Source organism: Podarcis bocagei (genome assembly GCF_964188305.1).
Source record: "Podarcis bocagei genome assembly, chromosome: 5".
Classification (NCBI taxonomy): Eukaryota; Metazoa; Chordata; class Lepidosauria; order Squamata; family Lacertidae; genus Podarcis; species Podarcis bocagei.
This window is the reverse complement of record NC_138129.1, coordinates 26,819,955-26,847,310: the sequence shown is the minus strand read 5'-3', so window position 1 is coordinate 26,847,310 and position 27,356 is coordinate 26,819,955. Positions and strand designations below refer to the sequence as shown.

Below are 27,356 nucleotides of genomic sequence, written 5' to 3'. Positions count from 1 at the left end.
TTTGTCATTATGGCTATGCAGTTCTGAACTACTTTTGACAAATGGACGAAATCTTTGAAGTTTCCTAGAACTAAAAGTCACCATCACATCTGAGCTTAATGAAGTAGAAGGTTGGGCTGTAAACTAACCAACTACTGAGAAGCCCGTGAATGATAAACAGTGCTACTCTACAAAATAACAACTTGACCATCATGACATATATAACCACACATATGTATGTAACCAGACATACATGTTTATACTAACAGAAAACACTTTTACTCAGAGAAGACCCACTGAAATTAATTGACCTAATTTAGTCACGTTATGCGGGAGGCAATGGAAGACAGGAGTGCCTGGCGTGTTCTGGTCCATGGGGTCACGAAGAGTCGGACACAACTAAACAACAAGAAGTCATGTTCATTAATTCAGTAGGAGTACTGTGAATAAACCTAGTCAAATACCACCCCATGCATATGGACAAATATGTCACGAAAACCAAGTTTTGGAAAAACTTGGTGCATGGGGATCTTCAAAATTGTGATTGCAAAGATATATACACACACATGCTACTTGAGTGCTGCTCATACCATCCTGGAAATGTATCCTGACTGGGCCTAAGTCAGCCTGGCATAATTAGAGGTTTTCATTTATTGTGTTCTGCAACCATATGGCATAGCTCCTACAAACTGAAGGGCATCTCAATGAACTTGCGTAGGGAAAACTGCAAATTATGCATATCCATAATGATGGGGGTGTTGTTTTCTCCTTGGAACATCAGTTGCATGATTCAGCACTTACAGCTGTCAGTAGCTCTTTAGTAATCTGCAGCAAATCCACAAGGATTAATGATATGGTTTTGAAAGGTAAATTTATTTCTGACTAAATGTTTGTTTGTAGTTTGTTTGTAGTTGTTGCGGGCATTATTAAGTGAGCCTTCGAAAAGATAAAACATCTTGAAACATGCATCCTATATGCGTGATAAGTCCTTCTGAGTTGAGCAGGCTCTGTCATCCCCGGCACACTTCTTAAGGAGCTAAGCCATACTGGATTCAGTGAACTTATTTCTTAATAAACGTACATAGAATTGCTGTCTTCAGGTCCCTATTCAATGAATGCATTTAGGATTGGGCCTTGCAGTTGGCTTCTGTGCATGCCTACTCAAAAGTAATCATTAGTGATATCAGTAGGGCTTACTCATAAATAAATGCATAATTTGTTAGAGTGTAGTGAACTGCATTCCATCATTAATAAAGAGAAATGAGGGAGTGGGGAAGTTTTGCTTGCCAACTTACCTAGAAAACCCCCCCCCCGTTACTCCTGCTTCTGAGATTTTAACAGCCATAGAAATTAGCTGGGGTGATTGTACGCTATGAGAACCAGCATGACCCCCTGCTAATGTCACTGAATACACTAGTTGTTACAGACAAACAATGGCAGCCCCATTAAAGACACAGGAGCATGATTATGAAAATGTTGGAACACGTTTTTCTAACCTTATTTCAATTATTAAATTGGTCTCAATAGGCAATCCTGCTGTTCTAAATGGTGTCTCGCTTCTTTTTAATGTGGGTATTTCTTCCCTTTTCTCACCAGTTTCTCATTTTCAATTTTAAGTTTGCCTGATGAGAGAGTTGTAGGAAAAGCCTTCACAGAATGCACCCAAATTCAAATAACTAAAACCTTTTGGTTTAACATGTCATCTTTAAGAGCTCTCCATGTTCACTCAGTCTCCAAAATGTCAGGAAATTACAGCTGTTAAGGGCCTTAACTGACATGCTACTTGGCAATATTAAATGGTGTGATATCCTTTCCTGTGGATTGTTCCAGCTTCATAACTACCTTGGAGCTGGATGGCTGCCAGCTGCAGACTCAGACCTAAGTTCTAGATTTTTCTGTTCAATGGAGTAGACATCTGGATCCTTTGCAACAGAAGTTATGATTCTACATTCTTCTTCTTCTTTGGCGATCACTCGTAGCCGAGTAAGATTGTCTTCCATAAACACGGTTTTAACACTGAGTCCGTAAGTGACTGTGGAGGCCAATTCTGGATCCACACGTCCTTCCACAGTGGGGACATTGGTTTCCGGACAGGAGTTGATCACGGTGTGGGTTTGCCAAGCGTGCCTTCCTCCCAGCACGTTTCTCCCTTGCGTCCTGAGTTCGAGTGTCTTCAAAGCCCATGACACCTTTGGTAAAGGCTGTTCTCTAACTGGAGCGCTCACAGGCCAGTGTTTCCCAGTTGTCAGTGTTTATACTACATTTTTTTAGATTTGCCTTGAGACAGTCTTTCAACCTTTATTGTTGACCAACAGCATTACGCTTTCCATTTTTAAGTTCGGAATAGAGTAGTTGCTTTGGAAGATGATAATCAGGCATCTGCACAACACGACCAGTCCAGTGAAGTTTCCGACAGAAAAATAAATTTAAAACTTCATGGAGGATTCTATATCACAAGTACCCAGCTGACAGCCAATACCATCCACATAGAGTGACAGTTTTGGAAGGCTCTATTTAACTCGGTAAAACCTGTTTACATAAAAATGGGGACAAGGTTTTATAGGCCTTGCATTGCCCACACAGACACACACTGGTTATGTATAGATAATCCTCCCCATGGAAGATCAGCTGGGCAGTGGGGAAAGGTGGGTGGGACTTCCTCAGTGCTGTACTGAGACTGGCTAAGGGCCACATGCAAGCTATGACTAGTGGTTTAAACAAATTTTGAATATCTTAGAATTCACACTGGTTTGTAATTCTCCCTTGCATGATAGCCTTGGATGTTACAAAAGCTACAGAGGTTAATTCAGATAAACTTAATTTTCCACTTTCTTTGCATTAGTCTAAAAGTCTTGTCATCCTATTAGTAGTGACATTTATTTATTTGGTCATACAGGGACAGAAGGGCCTGGTGTCAGCCTTTCAGAGGAGAGACAGAGCGCTGGTGAAAGCTCTAGTGTTTCAGTGATCTATAATCCGTATGTTTCCCTTTCTATTGAACAACAGAGGCAAAAACTACCAGTTTTTAAGGTATCAATTTCTTTTAAGTACTTTGTATTGAATTATTGTGCACATTATCTTCTGGGTATTTTACCATTTCTTCTACATTTGTTTTGCAGTATGAAAACTGATAGTGCATTTGCAACATAGAACGTGCATTTCCTCTGACAAAATATTTTTTTAGAACATTCAATTATTTTGTACAGTAACTCTGAGTGGATGAAAATGCACACGTCCCACTATCAGTTTAGGCACATGTTGGATTTAGTGGGTTTTAAGGAGTTTGTGCTAGGTTGTAATCTATGCTGTTTTTGCGCAAACACTTCTCTCAGTTGATGTTTTGAACTTGTTTTCTTAAGCCATTCTAAATCACATTTGAATATCTTATTTTTCTTTCAGCTTAGAAATCACATCCTTTATCTGGTAGAAAATTATCAGACATTGGTGATTGTTGGAGAAACAGGATGTGGGAAAAGCACTCAGATTCCTCAAGTGAGTATGAAATGATTCATTTTTCTTCATCTGTAGGAATTTATACTCTTACCCTTCAACCCAGTACAGAGGGTAGTTTGCAAGTACAATAAAAGCAGAAGAATATATAAAAGCAGCATAAATGCAAAGAACAGAGTCCAACATTGTATAAATGGACTTCTGCTCTAACAATGGGACTTCACCTTTCTTTCTCCTGCATGCAGTCCATATTTTCTCTGGAGGGTTCCCTAGTGCTAAAGCAGATTTTGAGGGCACCTAGAAGGCTGCAGAGGAGAGATGAAGAAGTTGGAAGTCCTGTTGCATGACATCTTAGCATGGACAGCGTTGGGTGCAATACAGCATCTACAAAATGGATCAAATTAAATAAAAAAGTTAAGAGATAATATGACGTCTTCATTATGTGCCTGAAAAGTCTCTCTGAGGAAGGCATTCCAAAACTGGAGCACCACCACTGACCGTCACCCCCCCCTTAAAACCCCTCACAATGCCCTAGATAGTAGGAGAACTTGTGAAACTCTTATGAGGATCATAGTGAACAACAGGAACATGTTGTGATCCTTCAGGTACCATGGCCCCAGGCTGTGAACTTAGATAGAAAGGAGAGGCAGGAAGGTTCCTTGTGCTAACAGGAATTGTTGCACCGGCTTCCGCTAGTGCAACTATTTAACTTAGAATTTTTATACCATTTATGTTAACAACTTTGTTTCCTCATTACAGTATCTAACAGAAGCTGGCTGGACTGCCGAAGGGAGAGTGGTGGGAGTAACACAACCCCGGAGAGTTGCTTGTGTTTCAGTGAGTGCCTCCAGTTCAAACTATTTGTCTACGTATTATTCTTTTGGGGAATGATAATATAAAGGTAAAGGGACCCTTGACCATTAGGTCCAGTCATGACTGACTCTGGGGTTGCAGCGCTCATCTTGCTTTATTGGCCGAGGGAGCCATTGTACAGCTTCCGGGTCATGTGGCCAGCATGACTTAAGTCACTTCTGGCGAACCAGAGCAGTGCACAGAAACGCCATTTACCTTCCTGCCAGAGCGGTACCTATTTATCTACTTGCACTTTGACGTGCTTTCGAACTGCTAGGTTGGCAGGAGCTGGGGCCAAGCAACGGGAGCTCACCCAGTCACAGGGAACTGCCGACCTTCCGATCGGCAAGTCCTAGGCTCTGTGGTTTAACCCACAGTGCCACCTGCGTCCCAACCTTTTGTATAGCACCATTTATATCAACTTTTGACACAACCCAGTGCATAGCTAAGCATTCCTGAATCTCATTAAAATCCATGTGGTAATGGGACCTTAACTGGGCTCCGTAACTGTCTTCTGACACAGAGTCTGACAGATGCTGACTTGCTTAAGGTCCTATGTTTTCAGTGAAAATCTTTGCAATAGGGTGTTAGCCCAGTTTCCCCTCCTTCCTAATGATGTGTGTAGTAAGAACAAAGTAATTTCTTTCTTTCCCCATCACAATTGAGCATGAATTCTGGTGAAGAATTCTTCCTTGTTTTGACTGAAACACTGAGCAAGTATTGGTGAAAGCTTCTTTCTCAGGGTTTGCTGTCCTGCTCCCAGTTTTTTGTCAATGGGTTTAAACTGCCGCATCCTGTGGTTCTCTCAGTGGAAGCCATTTGCTGGAATAACATCATGGTCAAGCAAAAGATTTTACTTCGAGGAGATGCAGTGCATAGCAGTTTAAAGCTCATCAGCTTAAAAGTAGGAACAAAATAAAAAATATTCCTTCCAGTAGCACCTTAGAGACCAGCTAAGTTTGTTATTGGTATGATCTGAGTATCTGAAGAAGTGTGCATGCACTCAGAAGCTCATACCAATTACAATCTTAGTTGGTGCTACCGGAAGGAGTTTTTAAATTTTGTTTCGACTATGGCAGACCAACACAGCTATCTACCTGTAATTAAAAGTAGGAAGTTAGGGTGGTGAGAACAGCTTTGTACAGGATCCAAAGAAGCATGTAACCATTAAAACATGGTTCATATTTTTTTATTACAAGGGCTTGAAGGTGCAAGGGTGCAGAAAATATTTAACATTTTTGCAGCCGTTGATCATTTATTGTGTGATTGTTCTTTGCCAGAAGGGTAGTTGTCATTGTTATTTTACTAAATATTGAACTAGCAGTTATGATGTGCAGGGATTTTATAAATATATATATAGAGAGAGAGAGAGAGAGAGAGAGAGAGAGAATGCTATATTACAGGCATTCTGTTTAGAGAGAATTTTTGCCTCTTCTAAAATGTGCTCCAGGCTGTGTATTTACATACAATTTGGATTTGCATTTTTATGCTTGTTTTTAGTTTGTTTCAAGGCTGCATAGCTTTACCACATGGCCCATTTTGATGAACAAATGTGAAACGTGCCTGGATATTTCAGCCTTTGGCACAAGAGCCTTTCATGGATCCAGTTTGTGCTTTCATTTGTAGCACTATAACTAATTGAAATTGATTTTTAGAGTGGGCTGCTTATTGCTGATAAGAACATTGTTAGAGAAAGCAGTCTTGAAGAAACATAAGTATGACATGGGGAGGAAGCCTAGTTCAGTTTTTGAGTGGCTGCAGAGAATTTAATTTTCAGTTTCGAGTGGCTACTTCAGATTCAATTTTCAGCCTGCCATCTCCAGTTAAGTGAGTTCAGGTAGCTGAGCTAGGAATTTCCTCTGTAGGAAAGCTGTTGCCAAACAGAGCAGACAGCACTGGGCTAGTGGACAAGTGGTTTGGCTTTGTACAATGCAGTTTTTCTATTCATATGAAGTGTGAGGGGTTTTAAGATTGTTAGTCTCTCTCTCTCTTCAGTAAGCTGGAAATATTGGGAGTGCAGGAGATGAAAATATATTGCCTGAAAACATGGAGTCAAGAAGAAAGGGACAATGGGAAGATAATGTACACAGAAAAGGCTTCAGTGCTTTTGTGCAACTTATGCTTTGGAAATAGCCAAGCATTCTAAAAATAGGTCTGTAGAAGTAGTTATATTAGTCTCCCGTTCCAAAACAGGAAAGTTCTGCAACACTAAAATAATGGTAGGAATGTATTGTGGCATAAAATTTGATGGGTAGACCGCACTCTTTTGGGTGCTAGAAACTGGTGGTGTGTTTTAGACCCTTATCCTTGAGCAGTGGCCTTCTGGGTTGAAAAACCTAGTTGTATATGTTCAGGCATTTTAATGTTGAGACTTCTGCCATTCAAAATTTTCTCTTTTGAATTAGGAAAGTATGAAAATTGAGAGGGCGGAAAGCTAGCTGTTAATCCATATATCCAGGAATTAAGCTGACTGTGTGATTCCACCTTCCTATTTCTAACCATTCATCAATCCTATTTTTTAATTCACATAGGCTGACAGTAAGCCAACACTGTATAGGTGGTTCCTGAGAGGAGATGTTTTTATCTGTGACCATTTGAAAAATATTGCAATGCATGCAAGGCACTGAGGGATACTAGGGAAAGTGTTAATACATCATGAAGCGCCAGCCTAACTGCTAATACAATTGTAGGCCGTTATATCCTGGGGCTACATCTGGCACAACTAGAATTCATCCAGAGTCAAGTGGTTGATTGTAATTCAGGGAATACATGCATTATAAATAGCCTGCCTGCTGTATAAATGGATTCTAGCTACATTGATGTTCCAGTGTCAGCTTTCTGAGTTTGATGGTGTTTATAAATAATAAAAAATATTATTTATTTGTTACTATTATTGTTTGGGCAATCAAAACCTTGTGTTGAGTCACTAATATGAGTAGAGTTTTCAAATATAGGTTGTGCTAAACCTGTAGGTTGTGCAGTCCCCGTAGAAGCACAGTAATTGCAACTCCACTGATCCTAAAAGATCCCTGTCATACGAGGGATGCTTGTGCAGAAGTTATATAATTGTCCAACAGGATTAGCTCAGTTTAGCCAAATTAGCTAAATTCAGTTTCTAACTACAGACACATGTCAATTATTATTAATAAGGCCTAGTTCAAGAATTAAGTTTTGTTTGATGTCTTCAGTTTTAAACCTCCTCCTCCTTCTATTAGATCGCAGGCCGGGTAGCTGAGGAAAGGGGTGCCTTGCTGGGTCATGAAGTTGGGTACTGCATACGATTTGATGATTGTACTGATCCACAAGCTACAAGGATTAAGGTAACATCTTTGAACAAACGCCTGTGACCCATAGGTGCAGAAATTTGTGTCCCTTGCTTTATCTTCCTAATCCAGTGAAATGTATACCCATTTCTTTATTCCATACATAGCACTAAAACACTATTCCATACTTGGCACTATACATAGCACCACACATAGCCAGTAGAGATTCATAGGCTGAGAAAACGCAGTAGACGCAAGAGAAACCTGCAAAAATGTACATGTTGCAGCACCTGTTCAGTATTCCAGACAGCTAGCCGTGCCCTTCTCCAGGAGACTCCATTTCCCCTCACCCCCACCTAGCTTTCTGTTGTTAGATAAAGTTGCTTGGCACTTCTACACAATTTGGAGTTCCCACAATCACGCTGGTACCTTCTTGTATGTGGATACTGCTTTCCTGGCTTCATAAAGTTGCATTCTTGGCTCTGAACTTTGGAAATGCAGGATATTGTGTATCTGTTGCCTAGAGTTTTGTGCTGCTGAAGTTGCTGAACAAGTCGCCGATTGTTCTTGTATCTGTGTTTTAGTTCCTGACTGATGGGATGCTGGTGAGAGAAATGATGGCTGATCCATTGCTAACAAGATACAGGTTAGGCTAACAACCCTTTTAACTGCTGTATACATTAATGATGTAAGGCTTCCCCCACCTTTTCCTTTTGCTCACATTTATCTTTCGTTTGGCAGCAGTGATTAACTTTTTTCATTTTGCTTATTGTTCTGTAATTTGCCATGGATACTTACGGAACTTAATAAAGCAATAAATTCTGAGCAATTAGACCTTCTGTAATTGTGCATTGAATTAGGAGCAGCACCAATGAAGTACAGTGCCCTTGATCCCAGAGAAATACCACAATTTGTGAGGGTTGAAGAACCTCTGCCCCAGGGGCTGAATGCAGCTGTCTAGGCTTCTGCATCCAGCTCTTGAGCCTCTTCTCAGGCCACACACCCTTGCCCCAGCTGTACCCTTCACCAGTCCTGTTCTGTGTGTTGTTGTTTTTTAATATTTATTGAGTTTTCACAAATTTTAAAAAGACATACAATACACACAATACAAAAATATACATACAATAACAAACAAACACGTATAATTTCAACTCCTTTTCCCCCCTCAAACTTATTTCATCGACTTCCCCATACCTCCATACCTTTCTGCATTCCAATTCCCAAAATTATTTCAGCAAATCCTTCCCCTTAATTTTATCCAATTTATTCCTTTTCTTTTCTTTTACTTAATCCTTAGCAGCTGTAATCCCTTACTTTGTATAACCACAACATTTTAACATCCATTAATTTTGCAATATTTCTTAAGATAAATCTTAAATTTCTTCCAATCTTCTTCCGCCGTCTCTTTCCCCTGGTCTCGGATTCTGTCAGTCATTTCAGCCAGTCCCATATAGTCAATCACCTTCATTTGCCACTCTTCCAAGGTGGGTAGATCTTGTGTCTTCCAATACTTTGCGATGAGTATTCTTGCTGCCGTTGTAGCATACATAAAAAATGTTCTATCCCTCTTTGATACCACTTGGCCGACAATGCCCAAGAGAAAAGCCTCTGGTTTCTTAGGAAAAGTACATTTAAGTACCTTTTTCATTTCATTATATATCATTTCCCAGAAGGCCTTAATCTTCGGGCACGTCCACCAAAGGTGAAAAAAAAGTACCTTCAGTTTCTTTACATTTCCAACATTTATTATCGGGCAAATGGTAGATCTTTGCAAGCTTGACTGGGGTCATGTACCACCTGTAAATCATTTTCATAATATTCTCTCTTAAGGCATTACATGCCGAGTCCTGTTCTGTGTTTTACCTCTGTCCCCACATGTACTGACTGTTGGGCTATTGCCGGAAAGACGGGGGCATCAGGCAGGCCCCCAGCTGGCTCCAGCCACCGGCCGGCAGCTGGTCTCCCTTGGAACAGCATCAGTTAGCGACACGAGCCTCAGATACATTTAGAGACCCGTGCATGCTCTATCAGAAGAGTGTCTTCTCACAGCAGAAGAGGCGGATAGAGAAATGTATAAACATAATGTACAGCATTTTATTCAGCATAGTTCAGGAACAAAGGAAAGCATGTCTGCTTCCCTTCGTCCCCAGCAAAACAGCAGTAATGCAAAAGCTATATACAAACGGAAGTTCCCAGCAAGTGCTGGAAGTAAACAGGCATGCGACATAAAATAGTCATGCCTGTTCCCTTTTAAGGAGGAACGGAACTATATCCTAACACTGACGTGCAGCCTCCCAAAGGTTGCTCATAAGGAAATGTGGCCCTTAAGCTGAAACTGGTTCCCTGTCCTTGGTATAAATGAACTTGCACGCACAATCTTCAGGCCTCACATTTTGTACTTTTACCGTAAGGAGTCATTGGCTTAAGAAAAACTATCCCTAGCGTTTCATTACCCATTCCATCCCCCCCCCCCCACAGTCGTGTTTAATTTATGGTTATTGCAGCTCTGCTGGAGTTTTAAATTCAGCTGAGTCATAAATGTGTGACTTTCAAGATCAGCTTGCATACTACTTCCATAATTATTTGAATTGTGCCTATTATATAATGTGTTACACTTGGTAAATTGGAATTTTTCAGGTGGACTTAATTTCAGCTTTCATTGATCTCTCATAATTGGAACTCTGCTCTTTTCTCTTTGATTCAGTGTCATCATGTTGGATGAAGCCCACGAGAGGACCTTATATACAGATATTGCCATTGGCTTATTAAAAAAGGTTAGAGCTCTCTTTGTTCATCCTACCTCCATTCCCCCACAGTTATTTAATTTCTGAATTGAACAAAAAGTTATAATGTTTCTGGAATTATCACCTGCTCAGAGCGTCTATTCAGTTCCCTGTGTTTGTGAGCTGATTACCTTGGTCCTACTGTCGAAGAGTTTGCTGCTCTGTTAAGCTTGCAATGGTGCTAATTTTGAGTTGATTTTCATAATGGATGCTATTCTAGAAGGAACAGTTCTGATGGAAACAGCAACATGAATCCTACCATACTTGTTAATAGTTTACAGGGCTTTAAGACAAACAGTGCTACATCATTTCATAAAACATTTTCCTAAGGTTTGTAAGCATGATACACTGGTGGTGAGGATTATTTTAGTGGTAGCATATTACTTAAGTTCATACACCTACATGATTTTCAAACGTGGGAATATCTGGCTTGGTTTGCAATGCATGGACTCTGAATAGGATAAGTCATTTCCTGAAAAATAGAGATACTTGATTTTGCTATTGTTTTTGTATGCATATCAGACCAATGTCTTTCATAAATTAGACAAACAGTTCTGGGATTCTGTGGTTATTAACCATAATTGAGCATTAAAAACCCCCTGCTGTGTCTCACAGGTTCAAAAGAAACGAGGAGACCTTCGCCTGATTGTTGCATCAGCTACACTGGATGCAGAGGTAGAACTAACATATTAGATTTGAATAATTTTCCTGTTTTATTTCTGATAGAAAATGAAACAATTATCATCTTGTATATCATTCTATAGAAGAACATTAGGGAGCCTGTGCCCCCCCCAGATGTTGGCATCTCCCATCATCTTTTATCACTGGCTATACTGACTGGGGCTGATGAGAGTTAGAGGCTAACAACATCTGGAGGTTCTCTTCAGTAGAGTATGGGACATGGTAGCCTAATCAACACATTCATGCAGAGGCAGACCAAACCCCATCAGAATAGTTGGCAGTTGAACAAAATCACTGTTAAGTTTTTATGTTAACTCACATTAACTTACTGGGTCTCTCCCCCTACCCCCTATCAGTTTGGGCAGGGGAACTAATTTCTTAACAATGAAAATTTTGGAGGTGGTGGAAGGGGGAAAGGGTTTTCAGCTTTCATTTTAATCTCACCCAGATAACTTTCACAGCTGAAATGCTTGCCTTCCATTGAGTTGAACATTTATGAAGCCACTAAGATTTGTATTTCCAATCCAAGTAAAAGAAAATTTGGATTGTATTGCCTATACTTAATCTGCTGGTACTAATAAGCATAAAGTTTAAGCTTAATTGCTGTTAGTTTTGGGTTACACTACATGCTATTTCCCTGAACTCTGTGAAATGAATCCTTTTTAGAAGGTTCTAGAGCAGATAATACCTAATTTGTGAAATTGTGTGATCAGTTTATTTTAAAAGGGATTAGATTTGTTCATATTTATTAAATACGTTATTGCAGAAATTGCAACTTTTGCATTCTTTCAGTTTGATCTGTTTTTGATTAAAAATCAAAAGGCTGCACCATTTACATTGGTAACACAACTTAAAACTTCTGATGTCAGCCATATTTTCTCCAAAACATCTGATAATTACTAGATTAAGCAAATTAGGAAGAAATTACAAAACCAAGGATACCTAGGCTGGTTGCTACTTTGAAAAATATTTCAGCACTAGTTATGGGGAAATGTACTTGTTAATGTTATTAGGTATTATTATATATTATATATTATTATATATTATATATTATATATTGAAGTGTAGCAGCATAAAATATCAGAAGTTCACAGAGATGGATTAAATTATTGCTGGACCTCCATATGTTCTGAGCTGGGGTGGCAAATCTGAGCCTGCAAGCTGGGTCAGACCTGCCCAATTCATTCTAAGTGGCCTAGCAGGAACTAACTTTAATTTGCCACCACCAGTAAAATCTGTGTCAGAAGTCTTCTCCCTCTTTGTGCATCCTGTCACCAGCTGTTTGCAGTGATACATGAGGGATTATAGGTGTCTTTGCCAGGTTACCTGGGATGTTTTTTCCTCCCAATCACAACACAGCACTAGGAGGAAAAGTTCTTCTTAAATCCCAGGACCTATGTATGCTCTTCCATACATATGTAGATAAGTACAGTGGTGCCCCGCAAGACGAATGCCTCGCAAGACGAAAAACCCGCTAGACAAAAGGGTTTTCCGTTTTCCGATGCGCTTCACAAGACGAATTTCCCTATGGGCTTGCTTCGCAAAACGAAAAAGTCTTGCGAGTCTTGCGATTTTTTTCGCTCCCCCCCCTTTTTCTAAGACGCTAAGCCACTAATAGCCTTTTAGCCGCTAAGCCGCTAAGCCTTTAATAGCCGCTAAACCGCTAATAGCGCTAATCCACTAAGCCGCTAATAGGGTTGCTTCGCTAGATGAAGAGACTCGCGGAACGGATTAATTTCGTCTTGCGAGGCACCACTGTAAATGAAGTCACCTGGAACATAAGTTGCTCACTGTAATGTCTTGCTTTCCAGAAAATAACAGGTGATATCCAACTAATCTGCTCTGTCAGTGCAAGGATTTCCACTTGTGCAGTAGAACTCGCCATGTGTCTCTTAAATTTGATCTGGGGGTTTCCCCAGTCCTCCAGAGCAGATGTGAGGAGGGAAAGGAACACCCTCAGGGAGATGAATGGGGGAAGGTCCATTGCTCAAGTAGAAATCCTTGCCAGTGACAGAACGAGTTAGTTAGGTCCCTCCCTATGCTTATATTTTGAAAGAGAATAGTAGCAACACCCTACCTTTGGCTCCTGAGTTAGGAACTGGACTCTCTTAAATAACGCACTGATTTTCAAAAAATTGTTTGCTATCTTTGCCCTAGAAATTTAGGGATTTCTTTAACCAAAATGAGACCAGTGACCCAAGCAAAGATACCAGCATGATCCTTACAGTGGAAGGGCGAACATTTCCAGTGGATGTCTTCTACATTCAGAGGTCTGTTCCTGTTTAATACTCGTAAGTGGTGACTAGAGGAGCGTGCATCTTGTGACACCTGCTTGTCGACCAAAAGTCTGGGCGGGAAAGGGAAGCATTAAACGGACCTTAGGTATTATTTTAAAGAGTTGTCTTTACATGGGTGCCGGCACGTTGAGGATGTAAACCTGAAATCTTGCTTTCCAATTGAATGTGTCTTTCTCCTATTTTGTGAGCAACAGGCGCAGACTTCAGTGGAGGAGGGCTTCGGGAACCTTCCCCCGTCCCCTTCTGCACCGGCCAGCTGGAGCAGACTTCAGACGAGTGCTACGGGGACTCGGTGGAATCTTCATGCTTTTCCTCCCCTGGAATCTTAGTCCTTCCCTTCCCCCTCCACAGAAGGGATATGGGCAAACCTGGCAGCACCTTCATGCCCTCTCTCCTCCTCCTCCACAGAAGGAGATGGACAGGTCCGGTGGCAGAAGTGGGCTCGTTTTTTTACCCCTGCACACACAGTGCTTGCTTTTGTGCTTGCGCTGGGCAAGGAAATGTGGGTGTCATAGGCGGATAATCGTGTGCTTTGTGAATCATGTTCCTTTTATGTTCTTGCGACCTTACTATGTTTGTGTCAGGCATCTTTGAGGAATGCTCAAGTAGCAGTGGCAAAGCATTCTGGGAGAGTAGCCATGTTAGTCTGGGGTAGCTGAACCAGCAGACAGTCTTCAGGGCTTATTATATCATTAGATGCATGAAGCAGTGCGTATATATGGGTGTAGTAATTTAGTCCTTTGTTTTTCATTCCTTAAACACTGTATGAGATGATGGCGTATTATGCAAATATTAGAGGCTTGAGTTTCCAATCTCTCCAATTTTTATTTTATAATTTTTAAATATACAAATTTCCATTCTTTTCTGAGGAAAACTAGGACAGCTATTTGATTTAAAACAGCAACAACACGTGGCTACTTACTAGTGCATATAGGGCTGCCTCATATGTGCATGTACATAACTTGATTCCTATATGCTTGGTCCTACCAGCTGAATGGGTGCACTGATTTCACTGGAAAGCTTTTGTATGATGTGGTATGGAAATTCTGTGGATGGCGTTGTATCTGTGATGACCCTTTTGCATATGTAAGATCACATGATTCAGGCATTGAGTATTAAGCTTCCATGTGTGATCCAGTCCATAGTTAGATGTAAATTTTCATATAGGGCAATGAACTCCTTCTCTGCATGTTAGAGGCTCTTACAAAATTTGCTTGTTGTGTTAAATTGAATATTGCAAGCCCTTATAATAGATGCATAGAATTTATTCAGGTAATAAGCAATTTTGTGTGTTTGTACAATGCTGAGTGCTTTGTAGGCAAATATTAGTACAGCTGAACTGTTTAAAAAAGTAACTTGTTTAGATATCGAAGCAACATATTGATTGAACTGTTTTTCTGCAATTGTGAAATAAATTCTTGTGCGTGTATGTGATATAGAGATGGAGGACTCTCTAGATACAGACATTCAGGATTTGTGATAAAGTCAAAGAAACTAGTGAAGTTATTTTAAGTGACTTGTGAAGAATTCAGAAAGGTCCAGCTAGCGCCAGGATTAATTTTTAGGTCACGTATCAAGCATACTTCAAGTATGTGAGCTGTCTGTATTACTTATGAAAATCTAACTATACCCTTTTTTATCCTGGTAATAAGAGCAAGTTTTGCCTTCCTTACTTGAAACTCATGTCTATGCTTTTTTCAACAGTCCCGTTCCAGATTATGTGAAATCAACTGTGGAAACTGTTATGAAAATTCATCAGACAGAAGGTGATGGGGATATACTGGCATTTTTAACTGGCCAGGTAGACACAAAAGAAATGTTTGTCCTGTTGAAATTGTTACTTTGGTATAAGATATGTTCACTTTGTGCTGTGCAATAATTCTGAAAACATCTTTTTTATGCAGAATGTGTGTGAGAGGGAGCAAGGATGTAAAATGATAGTTTCAATAATTCTAGAATTTAGGGTTGCTGCATACACCTGTTTGGGGTTATACTAAACTGTGAAATACCACTGTGGTTCTAATCTGATTTGGGAAGCTTCTAAGTCACCTGCTTCCACCTGCTTACTATGGTTTTGCTTCATCAGCCATATTTCAGTACAGCTTGAGCTTCCCACTTACTCCACCGGGACCATATAACACCGGTCCTGAGAGATCTGCATTGGCTCCCAGTACGTTTCCGAACACAATTCAAAGTGTTGGTGCTGACCTTTAAAGCCCTAAATGGCCTTGGTCCTGTATACCTGAAGGAACGTCTCCACCCCCATCGTTCTACCTGGACCTTGAGATCCAGCGCCAAGGGCCTTCTGGCAGTTCCCTCATTGCGAGAAGTTAAGTTACAGGGAACCAGACAGAGGGCCTTCTCGGTAGTGGCACCCGCCCTGTGGAACGCCCTCCCATCAAATGTCAAGGAAATAAGCAGCTATCCTTTTTTAAACGAGGCAGCCTTGTTTAGGGAAGTTTTTACTATTTAATGCTGTATTGTTTTTAACACTTGATTGGGAGCTGCCCAGAGTGGCTGGGGAAACTCAGCCAGATTGGGGGGGGGGGGGTTATAAATAATAAATTATTATTATTACTCCGTAAGCTACTCCTATTGTACAACAATATAGAGGGAATTTGGCCTGTGTGTTTCAGATGTTTGGAAGCTCTAATCTCAAATGGAGATGCCATTAAAACATGTAGATTCTGAAGACTTGTCACTTGTACTGCTAGTATGAACTGTTCTACTACCCAGGGAGAAAGAAAATTTATTACAGTACCTCTAAATTAATCAAAACAACTGTATTACCTGTATGGAATAATTATGTGCAAATACCCTTTTGGAGTTCCAGAAATGGAGATAGCATAGCTATTTGGGTCAATTGAAAGGCTGAGCTTTTTCTTACAGCACTTAAACGAAAGTATTTGCAGCTCAGAAGTTCTCTTTCCCTACTACAGCTTGTAATGTGGAACCGGGGTTTCCTGGAACTATCCCACTGTGTGGTCCAGCTAGCTGCTGAAGCTTGCAGTTCTCATCACAAGAAAATCTTAGTTCAGTCAAGAGAGAGAGAAAAAGCAGAAATCTCTTGTGCATCCTCTTGTCATTGTTTGTTGTATATAAAGCAGACCTCTTGATAGCTTATGATTCGGAAGTTGGATGTTATGCAGTCTTTAAGCATAAACTGCAAAGTCGGATTCTCATTCTTGTGTGGCTGCTGGAATGGAATGATAAGACACAGTAATTGCAGGGGTCAGCAGACTTTTCCAGCAGGGGGCCGGTCCACTGTCCCTCAGACCTTGTGGGGGGTCGGTCTAGATTTTGAAAAAAAATAATGAATGAATTCCTATGCCCCACAAATAACCCAGAGAAGCATTTTAAATAAAAGGACACATTCTACTCATGTAAAACCACGCTGATTCCCAGACCGTCCACGGACCGGATTTAGAAAGTGATTGGGCCGGATCCGGCCCCTGGGCCTTAGTTTGCCTATCCATGGAGTATTGGATAAAGATTGCCGGTCATCTGGCAACTTTTAAATAACACGTGAGAAGAAATTCTAGCAAGACACTACAGTATTTTGTTTTTTAAGTTCTCTAAATCTGTTTCAGTCTCCATGATATGATATTGGAGCTTAAATGCATTTTGATCTGTCGCTTATATTGATGCTTTTCTAGGAGGAAGTGGAAACAGTTGTTTCTATGCTGATAGAACAGGCCCGTGTCCTTGCTCGCACAGGGATGAAAAGACACCTGCGAGTTCTTCCAATGTATGCAGGATTACCTGCTACTGAGCAGATGAAAGTGTTTGAGAGGGTATCTCCCAACGTTAGAAAGGTAATGTTGCTTCTGTTGCCATAAATTAATAGGGCACTGTGCTTGCGAATTGGTGGCATTGCCCACCATCGATTAATGTTTCGCCACATTGCGTTTGGTAACCACATGGTAACAATGTGTTTCCCCACGTTGCATTTGGTAACAGATGCTGTAGGGTTTTCTGTAAGTCTCCCTCTTGGGATCAACTCCATGTACCCTTCTTGTTAAACAAGAATTTTTACTCATTTTTATATTGCTTAGAGCAGCCTTTCTCAACCTTGGGCTCCCTGATCTTGTTGGACTACCACTCTCATCATCTCTGACTGCTGCCCCTGCTAGTTATGGATGATGGGGGTTGTAGTTCAATAGCATACGGTGATCCAAGGTTGAGAAGGGCTGGCTTAGAGGTTAATCATCTCTATGCTTTGCCACTGCAGTTCATAGTAGGTTGTTTACTTCCCTCAAAATGCTGAATGCAAGACTACAACCCCTGCCCTGCAACAATGCCCACCCAGGTTGTTTGTAGTGAATATGTTGCTTTATTTTATCTTATTTAATTCATTGAAGACTTTGTGCTTTTCTTCTCAGCTGCAGGGTACATATCTGCCCTTATACAAATCAATGGCTCTCTTTTTTGCAGCACCATCAGAGTTTTGTGTGTGTGTGCTTAGTTCTTTTATTTAATGCAGCTTTTCAGACAAGCATTATTGCTGTTAGGCTAACCACTCCTAGAAAACGTTTTGAATTAGAGTCCCATTATTGTGATTCCCCCTTTATATCAAACTTTTTTCTGCTTTTATTTTCTTAAACTTAACTAGTCAGGAATCAGCAAGCATAATAAATCCCAAACAAACTGGCTTTCTTTATTCTTTCAGGTGATAGTGGCCACTAATATTGCAGAAACGTCCATCACAATCAATGGAATTTCATTTGTGATTGACTGTGGCTTTGTGAAACTCCGTGCATATAATCCAAAAACAGCTATTGAATGCCTTGTGGTTGTCCCAGTATCAAAGGCCTCTGCCAATCAGAGAGCAGGTCGTGCAGGCCGGAACCGCTCAGGAAAATGCTACAGACTTTACACAGGTGAAGTGTGTGTAACACTAAAACTTTGCTCTTTTGTTTGTGGCTTGGGTGGCACTGTACTTTAAAATCTTTCCTCTCCTCTTCAGTGGGGTCCCCTGACCCACCAGCTTGCTGTATTTGGGGTGGGGGGTGGGGCACCAGGGATTGCCCAGGTGAGAAGGGATGGGAAAATCCCTTTCCATCAGTTTCCCTCTGTTTACATTTCTCAGAAACATTCACTTTGCAGGCCTGTTTCACCTGATTCAAACCCTTCCACCTCTGATTCTACATGCTTGACATGTTCAATACTCACTTTTGCATTTAAATAAAAATTCTCAGGCACCAGATACTGCAAAATTACCTTCTTCAAACACCTTTTGCCAACGTCTTGTTTAGTTAAGTTGTTGTGTTTATCTCAATTCCTTACTAAGCATAATTGTTAACATTAGGAATGTCTTGTGTGTTTTTGTTTTTTCTTAAGTTCTGGAATGTTGTAGAGGTTTTTTGACTTAAAAGATTTGCATTTTAAAACGTGTTCCCTCTTCACAGAGGAAGACTTTGAGAAGTTGCCACAGTCCACTATTCCCGAGATGCAACGCAGTAACCTGGCACCAGTCATCTTGCAGCTCAAGGCTTTAGGAATTGACAATGTGCTTAGATTTCCTTTCCTCTCCGTAAGTATGGGATTCTTGTTTAATTTTTCCATGCTCCGTGGTTTGTCAACTTTGTCTACATGGTGTAAGCCATTTTACAAGGACTGCAAGGTCTGTTGTCCTGTTGTGTTTTTGTGGACCATATGCATATCTTCCTGTTAAATGCCAGATTAAGAAGTGTTCCTTCGCTTTTATGTTCCCTTTTGTTTCTGCATGTCTCATGGCTCTTTTGAAATAAAAGTTCTAAATGCCTGCAGGCTATAAGGAGAGAGGTTAAAAAGAGCTTGTAAGTCTTGAATGTTCTCTGAACATTACTAGTAGGTAGCAGACCATCAGAGGTCAATGGTTCATAGCCTAGTAACTATTGCTCTGACACCCAGGAAGAAGGATAGGGTGGACCTAACACCAAGGTTGAGTGTTTGCCCAACTGCTTCTGAAGAGCCCTGTGTTTTTAGTAAAGAAAGCAAGAACCTCGGGAACCTCCACAGAAAAAAATAATAAAGCATCCATTTTCAGATGGCTTTCCAATCCAATGCTGCTGTTTTGTTAATTTACCCAGTGGAACTTACCCTACCTTTGCTCTGCCCTGCAGCCCCTCTGGTGAAGACACTGTTGGTGTTATTGGCAATAGACTGCTTGGTGGTTGTGGTTTTAATTGTAAACTACTTTGAGATGTTGAATAGCCGAGAAAGTGGTATATAACGATAAATATATAGATCTGTTAACTAGATTTCGCAATCTCTTCCCATGTTTAGCTTGTGATTGAACGTTATTTGCTGAATGGGGACATCTAGGGGTCTTCATGGCTACCAACATGCTGTAGCATGCAGAATATAGAGTAACCTGGGACTGAATAGCTTTTGGTCACAGCAGCTCTGTTCAGGTTCCACATGCCCAGAGCACTCTGTCTTGGAGCAGCACAGCACCCTGGACTTGTTCTGACCAGGAGCCATTGAAATTGCACTGAACAAATATAGTCAGTTCCAACAGAGTGTTTTTTTGGGTGATGTCGCATGGAAAGATGTTGCATCAGTCTAGCACAGTTGAGTTGTGCATTGTGCCCTTGCGGGCAGCTTTGGCAGATGATTCACTAACATTTAATTTTGCTCTGATTCCGTCTCATACAAGTCCAGTGTCTCTTTGCTTCCTGATTCTTTTCATCCCAGCCTTCAATACCAGTCTCTGTCCAAAATATTGGAGCACATGGTTCTAGGTTTTGCAGTGTTCCCCCTGTCATCCCTTCAACACACTCCAGCTGCCATGAGCAATTTAATAAAACATATATATTAAATGTAAGCATACTTGTACTGTTCAAATAATTTCCCCAACTAGCAGATGTTTTAGTTGCAGCTTTCTAAATCTTTGGATTTATTAGATCCTATATATAACTTCCTTTTTCCAGTGCCACCTTACCCTTTGCAGTTCTGGAATATTTAAAGTTTCTGGTTTTGTACTGACTATTTGGACTTCAGTGCTTTATGTGCCTCCACAAGGCAGTTCTGAAACTCTGTTCATGTTAATCAGGGGTCACCAGCTTTTTTTTTAATGTAGTGGGCAACGGTCACAAAATGTGGGCATGGCATAACGCAAAACGGCTGCCACATCTAAAAGAGCAAAAAAGAAAGAAAAAGGACCACAAAATGGTGCAGCCATTCTTCCTCTTATCAGCTGCCCCATCAATAGTGGGGAAGGGAACCCACATCAGAGAGAAGCTGTTTGTATCTTGCATTTAATAAAATGTAGACATGTTTAAGGGAACTTGTTTAATTAAAAGAGGCTGAGGCACTGTGGACAAGAACTAAGCAGGAAAGCCAAACAGTCTATTGTGGATTTTTACTGAGATCGTTTATGGGTGCCATGAAAGGTACTGGCACCTGCAGGCACCAAGTTGAAGACACCTGAGCTAACCATTTGAGTGCAAGGCTCTAGTTTGCTGAGATGTTATCCAGCATGACTGCTAGAGAAATTTGTCTCAAGTAGCTAGCAAAACCAGAGGATTTTGAAGTCTTCATGTTCACAGCCTGTACAAGGCTATGAAGCAGTGTTCACCTGCATGGCTCACGGCGTTTTTCAGGAAATATCTAGAAAAGTTTTCGGCCGTGAAATACCTGCAGGCATAAGCGGGACCTGGGTGAGCGATCACATGGGAGCCCTTATCTGTGTCCCTTGAGTTCATTGTAATGTAATAAATGTCCCTACAGTAGGCAGAACAAATGGTATGTATGTGTTTTTTCCCCAGCCTCCACCTGCTCAATCAATGGTGCAAGCTTTTGAGCTCCTCTATGCATTAGGAGGTAAGGTTCCTCTGCTGATTGCCGTCATATTTTTCAGCTGAATTGTGCACCGTTGCCAGCAATGCTGTTAAGTTCATTAAGGCCCTGCACCTTTAGACTTAACTCCAAAATGTTAAAAGCAAAACTGAACTGTAATAGTAGACTTTTATTAGCATCTCATGAAGAGCATGTCAGGCTTTTGAGATGCTGGGAGATAATTTCGTTTTCTTTAAACAAGGTATTGTGGTTTCAAGATAGTCATTTATCTCTACAGTCACTGTCTGAGTCGGGTTTCCATGCTCAGATTTTCTGCAGTTGCTTTCACATTGTGTTCCCATAATAATAATTCTGTTTGGTTCGTATGGAGACACATGTGCAAGGCAAGCCGCTGATGGATTTTCATGGGTGGTTTGCAAGTACAGACATGTGAACAAGCCTTTCTCATTATATAGTCCATTGGAGTAATTGAGAATTATAATAAGTAAAGCAGTCCTTCAAGGTGTGGGGTTTTCATTAGAACCCTCTCTCTTTCCTATTCTCAGCCTGTATGGATATTGACTATGTAGTTTTTATATAAAAGAAGGCACTTTTATAGCAGAGTTTGGGAGTGACAGCTAGGCCCCAGTCTGCTAATAGCAGCTTTGGCTAGATGCTCCAGGAGCCCTCTTTGTCCTCTGTGATAATACCTATAATCTGAGTTTGCTATCAAATCTATTTGCAAAGCATGCATAATTAAATCCTACAGTAAAAGAAGTAAGGGTGTGTTATATATGTGCCGCTACAAGATCAGAGACCATGTGAGGCAGCTACCTTGCGGCAGCTGGGAAGATACGGGTCTGGTCAGTAGCTGAATGGGAGCCATCATGGGAATACCGTGTTTACCACCTTTAGTCCAAGGTAGAAGAAGGGTGGGCTTAAATGTAGTAAAATAAAAATGCTTCTGCTTTGCGTCATGGATGAAGTCAGTACAGTGGTGCCTCGCAAGATGAAAAGAATCCGTTCTGTGATTCTCTTCGTCTAGTGGTTTTTTCGTCTTGCGAAGCAAGCCCATTGACAGATTAGCGGATTAGTGCTATTACCGGCTTTTAGCGGCTTTTAGCGGCTTTTAGCGGCTTATCGGCTTATCGGATCAGCTGATAAGCGGCTTAGCGGCTTAGAAAAAGGGGGGGAGGAAAAAAAACCCGCAGGAACTCGCAAGACATTTTTGTCTTGCGAAGCAAGCCCATAGGAGATTCGTTTTGCAAAGCACCTCCAAAACGGAAAACTCTTTCGTCTAGCGAGTTTTCCGTCTTGCGAGGCATTCGTCTTGCGGGGCACCACTGTATTGCAGTGGTATTCAGGCTGCTGCTTTTGGCTTACTGGTGGAGCTGATAAACAGCAGCTTGTCTATAATCCGATGGAGTGCCCAAGAAACCCATCTTGCATGCTGCAGAATGGCTCGTCTCTGATTCTCCCAGTAGTTCACAGTTTCTGCTTTTTAGGCGCAGGAATAAATTTTAGCTAGAATTTTAGTTCCGCAGAATAGTACATGCAGTATCGCAATACCTCTCTGTGGAGAGAGTCATGCCTATAATTAATTTGTTTTGAAATACTTTATAACCCTGTGTTGAGTCATCAGTATGTATTTGCATTTTATATTGCTGCTGTTTTTCCTGCAGGGCTTGATAAATATTGCCGCCTCACAGAACCTCTTGGAATCAGGATAGCTGAGTTTCCTTTGAACCCCATGTTTGCAAAGATGCTCCTAGAATCAGGTAATGCCAGTGTCATGCAACTGTAAATCAGCTTGTGTATTGTTAGTCCAGCTTAATTAATTTGCTGTAAGTCTCCCAGTGACTTCTATGTTGTGGTACGTGGCATACAAGTGCCATAAATAAATCCACCTCTCTTGTGTTTGTTTTTGTTGCTGTAAACTTATTATTTGTTGTTCGAGCTGGATACCATAATGTGAACAAATGAGTCTTTGAATGCTGGATGCAACAGAGAATAGTGAAGAAAGTAGTTTGCATACCTAGGTTTTACATTGAGCTGGAAGCCTTTAATCCACTGCATGGCTCTGGAGCAATAACAGGCAATGCCACAGTAGATGGTATTAGATTGCTGCCAGAATCTCAAGCAATATGGGATTTTAGTTGGATTATCTTCTGTGTGGTTGCTAGTGATGAGCAGATGTCCTGCGCTCCCTGCCTCAACTTGTTTGAGAACTGAACATGTGTGTTAAATAAATGTAGTCCATCAACAGCTGCTGTTCTGGTATTTGGCCTGCTATCACTATGTTATTGTTATTATTATTTAATTAAATTTATATACTGCCAGGGCTGTTTACCGCATGTTCTAACCTAGAAAATAGCTGTTTCAACAAGCATTTTGAAATGACATTTAGAGTTTCTGTTCTCCACTACATAGCAGAAGCAAAATATTAGGATTGTATCCAAGGATAGCATCTGGCTAGCAAACGTTTTCCCACTTGCACAAAGTGAGGCACCCCGTTTCCACCAATCTCTCGAACCCATTGCGGCCCTCTGTGCTATATCCCATACAGTTCCAGGGGGTCACCTAGGCTTTAGAGAAGCCTTTTTGTTGTTGGGAAGAGGGATTGTGCTAAGTTAGAGGGATTGGTGAAAACTGGGTGCCCTGCCCTGCAGAAGCACTTCTCTTAGATGGAGCCACCACTTTATATAACCCATAGTGTTTCCTGTCATATAGTTCTGTGAGAGCTGTTATAGCTATTTTTTATCCAGCATGTGTGAGGAAGACAATTTTTTCTCAATGTGCTTTGTGTTGTCAGTGTAAAAGTAAAGTTCCTTCTCCCCTAAACTCATTTTGCAGGGAATTTTGGCTGCTCCCAGGAGATCCTGAGCATTGCAGCCATGATGCAGATCCAGAATATCTTTATGATTCCTCCAAACCAAAAGACACAAGCTGTAAGCGCCCTTTCTGAACTCAGCTGTCTTACATTGGTGCTCAGCCACTGGAACTCACTGCCCAGGAAATCTGTTTGCCCTCGCTGCTTAACTGGTGTTGCAATGCAAACTGAAAAAATGTTGTTCCAGCAGTTCTGTTGCCTTGGCTCTCATTATTTCTGGCTCTTTCTGTTCTGTTCTGTTTTGTTGTTTTCATATGATGCTTCTTGCTTTGCATTTTAATTGTGTTTGATATTTAATCTTTGTTGCTGTTAACCACCTTGGGCATATTTTGCAAGAAGTGGAAAGCTGCAATATAATATTTTTTTGAGTGAGCTGCTTGCTTTCAGGATGTGGGGAAAGGAATGAAATACTCATTTCAACTTTTTCTGAGAGGTTGGAAAATGAATGATTGAATAGCTAAAGAGATTATTCCACTGAAAAAAATGTTGGACAGACATACAAATTATGTCTAAGTTGAAAACATTGCATTACATTTATTTGTGCGTACCTTCTAGTGGCAAGTGGTGAGCATGAGAATCTTACAGTATGTTTAACTTTTCTCCAAAGATTTATTAGAAATACATAGTAGTTTTAAATACTGGGTATGTGTGCTATTTCCCTTAAAAATGCTTTTAACAAAATACTGTTATTCATAGAAGAAATTTTAAGTACTAAATGTGGAAAGGAATAAGCAGTGATGGTAGATGCACTGAAAATTGTAAAGGTTGAGGCTTCTGTTCTCAAATTTGTTCACAAATGGAGTCCTATTGATATTGCTGAATGTGGTTTTTGTCTAAAGGATGTCTGTGGGGTTTTGATGTTGCCACTTTCCCAAAATGTTCCTCCTTTTCAGATCAGAGAACACAGAAAATTTGCTGTGGAGGAAGGCGACCATCTCACTATGCTTAATGCGTATGAAGCCTTTATAAAAGTAAGTAAGCTCAAAAGGAGGTACAAGATTTTTGCCGGCCTTGAATCCAGTTGTTGTGGATGTTAGAAGTTTGGGGACGTCCAACATAGTAATTAACAGGATCAGATGTGTGTTGTGAGCTAAGCAAAGTCAGTTCTGGTTTTGATGTAGGCAGGGAGTTGTACAGAGCCCTAAAGCTCCACTTAGTTTGATCGGAGAATATATTCATCTAAATCGAGCTATGTTTGTCCTGGGGTGTAAAATCACAGCCCCACTGGTATTAGATATATTTAAAGCATTAGAGTACATTACCAAAAGCTCCATTCATCCATTCTTTGAATTCAGAGATCCACAGCATGCCCTGCATATTATGACAATACATTCTGAAGTTTATTTTGCAGTGAAGACTAGGAACTTGTGTGTATGTTGTGATATTTAAAACAAATGCTGAGGCTCTCAAGTTTCACACAGACCATGTCCTCTGCCAACCCATGACCTTGTATAATATTTGTTTACCATCATGTTTGCTTACACTTGGAGTGTAAAAAAATTATGAAAATGCTTTGACTGCAGAATTCCCTCATCTATAATGGCTTTGTCAACTAAAATTTAGATTCAGAATGCAAAGAAATTTGATAGTGGCACACATAATTCCTCACAACATTGGAACACGGGGTCATCCAATGAAACTGAATATTAGTTAACTTTTGTCTGTCCTGAATCTTCTATGCCCACACAGAACATATTTAAACTCTGGGATTTGCTACCACAAGATGTGGTAATGGCCACTAAATTGGACGACTTTAAATGCTGTTAAGACAAATTCACAGAGGACAAGGCTATCAATGGCTACTAGCCATTATGATGGTGCTGCCTCTGATATTGGAGGCAGTTTGCTCCTGAATACCAGTTGTTGCAGATCATAAGTGGAAGAGTTCTGTTCAGCTCATGTCCTATTTCTGGCCTTCCTATAGGCATCTTGTTGGTCACAGTGAGAATAACCTACTGGCCTAGATGTGTCTTTTATCTGATTCAGCCAGGCTCTTCTTAACATTCCTAACATGAGATTTTCCCGGGATCAACTGATGTGTTTGAACTGCAGGAGTAGCTAAGTACCAGAGTCTCCTTTCCAGATTCCGGCCTTCAGCACGACCTGTTCTTGCCAGGAGAGTTGTAGGATTTTAGACTGACCTGTTGCAAACTGAATTTTGGCTGGTACATGCACCCCCATTCCCATAATATTAGGAAAAGAAACCTAGAGATAAAGTCAGAGCTAACACCTTTATAAAGCAAGCTTTTTAAGGCGGTTCAGCTGTTCCTTTTTCTTTGCAGCACAACAAGAGTTCCCAGTGGTGTCAAGATCACTTTCTGAATTATAAAGGCCTTGTCCGAGCCACAACTGTGAGAGAGCAGCTGAAAAAACTTCTTGTCAAGTTCAAAGTACCAAAAAAGTCCAGTGAAGGTACGACCAAGAGAGAAGAGATCTTACCAATTTCTTATTTATTGCCTATACTCTGTTTAGTACAAAAAAACACCAGAATTGCCAACTGTGAGCTGCATGGGAGCTTCACAACATTTGTAGCTGTCAGGGAACTGACATCAGAGCAGAGGGGGGAGGCGAGGCATCCAGATTCTGCAGGAGAGGGAACGAGTAAGGGTAGAGAGAGAACGTCATCTGGGGAAGGAAGTCCAGGTGACACCAGGAAGAAGGGAGAGGCAGAGAGCATCTCGGAGGTGAGGCTCCGAGACTCTTCCAGTGAAGTCAGTGAGGAGGGTGGAGGACCACCACTAGGCACGCCCACTCTGCGCAGAAGGCTTCCGCGCAGAGAGGCGAGGCGAAGGTTGTCCGTTAAGGAATTCTTATGCTGGAGGAAATTTAGGAGACGCCCACTCACGGATTCTTCAAGTGACTGAGCGGCAGCACCCAAGCTGCTCAGGGAAAGACACAACCGCCCCTAAACAGTTTGGAACAGCTAGAGGTTTACACACAAGCAACCCCAATTCCCGTGACAGCAATCCGTGAGACCCTTACGTTGCTTGTGTGCAAGAGGAACGGGGTACAGTCATGAGTCAGACTGGAGGAGCCGGCGCAGGAGAGGGGGCCAAAGGCGGACAGAGTCTGGAAGAGAGAAACCGAGACTTGGAGCAGCAACTGGCTCTACTAGCGGCGCGGCTGGATGAAAGGAGGACACATGATGCCCAGGGGAAGATTACCCCCATCGCAAGAAAGGTACCGGGACTTGTGCAGAAGTTTGGGGGCAACCCCAGAGATTATAACGCTTTTAAGACAGAAGTACAGTATGCGCTGGAGCTGCAGTACGATGACTTTGCCGATGATGGGGGAAGAGTCGCCCTGGAGGGGCGGGCCAGAGATTGGGTTCGACCCTTAATGGCGGCAGAGAACGCGGCCTTGAAGGACCTGAGAAAGATTTTTAGCGCGATGGATCACA

At 41.2% G+C, this 27,356-nt stretch overlaps 1 protein-coding gene across 4 annotated transcripts in view; it reads left to right on the top strand.

The window, feature by feature from the left end:
- DHX35 (DEAH-box helicase 35) overlaps nt 1–27,356 on the top strand; it is a 51,225-nt gene that overhangs the window by 10,385 nt on the left and 13,484 nt on the right. For 3 of the 4 annotated variants that reach the window (XM_081196152.1, XM_081196153.1, XM_081196154.1), the window contains exons 2-18: nt 2,876–3,009; nt 3,379–3,471; nt 4,189–4,266; nt 7,497–7,601; nt 8,129–8,190; nt 10,249–10,318; nt 10,943–11,002; nt 13,166–13,278; nt 15,010–15,106; nt 16,962–17,120; nt 17,975–18,185; nt 18,714–18,838; nt 21,057–21,111; nt 22,749–22,844; nt 23,920–24,014; nt 24,850–24,927; nt 26,239–26,368. In XM_081196152.1, the coding sequence (XP_081052278.1) occupies nt 2,876–3,009; nt 3,379–3,471; nt 4,189–4,266; nt 7,497–7,601; nt 8,129–8,190; nt 10,249–10,318; nt 10,943–11,002; nt 13,166–13,278; nt 15,010–15,106; nt 16,962–17,120; nt 17,975–18,185; nt 18,714–18,838; nt 21,057–21,111; nt 22,749–22,844; nt 23,920–24,014; nt 24,850–24,927; nt 26,239–26,368 (1,761 nt within the window). Of the gene's footprint in view, nt 1–2,875; nt 3,010–3,378; nt 3,472–4,188; nt 4,267–7,496; nt 7,602–8,128; nt 8,191–10,248; nt 10,319–10,942; nt 11,003–13,165; nt 13,279–13,499; nt 13,728–15,009; nt 15,107–16,961; nt 17,121–17,974; nt 18,186–18,713; nt 18,839–21,056; nt 21,112–22,748; nt 22,845–23,919; nt 24,015–24,849; nt 24,928–26,238; nt 26,369–27,356 lie in introns of all 4 variants that reach the window. The other variant, XM_081196151.1, reaches the window with a different exon arrangement.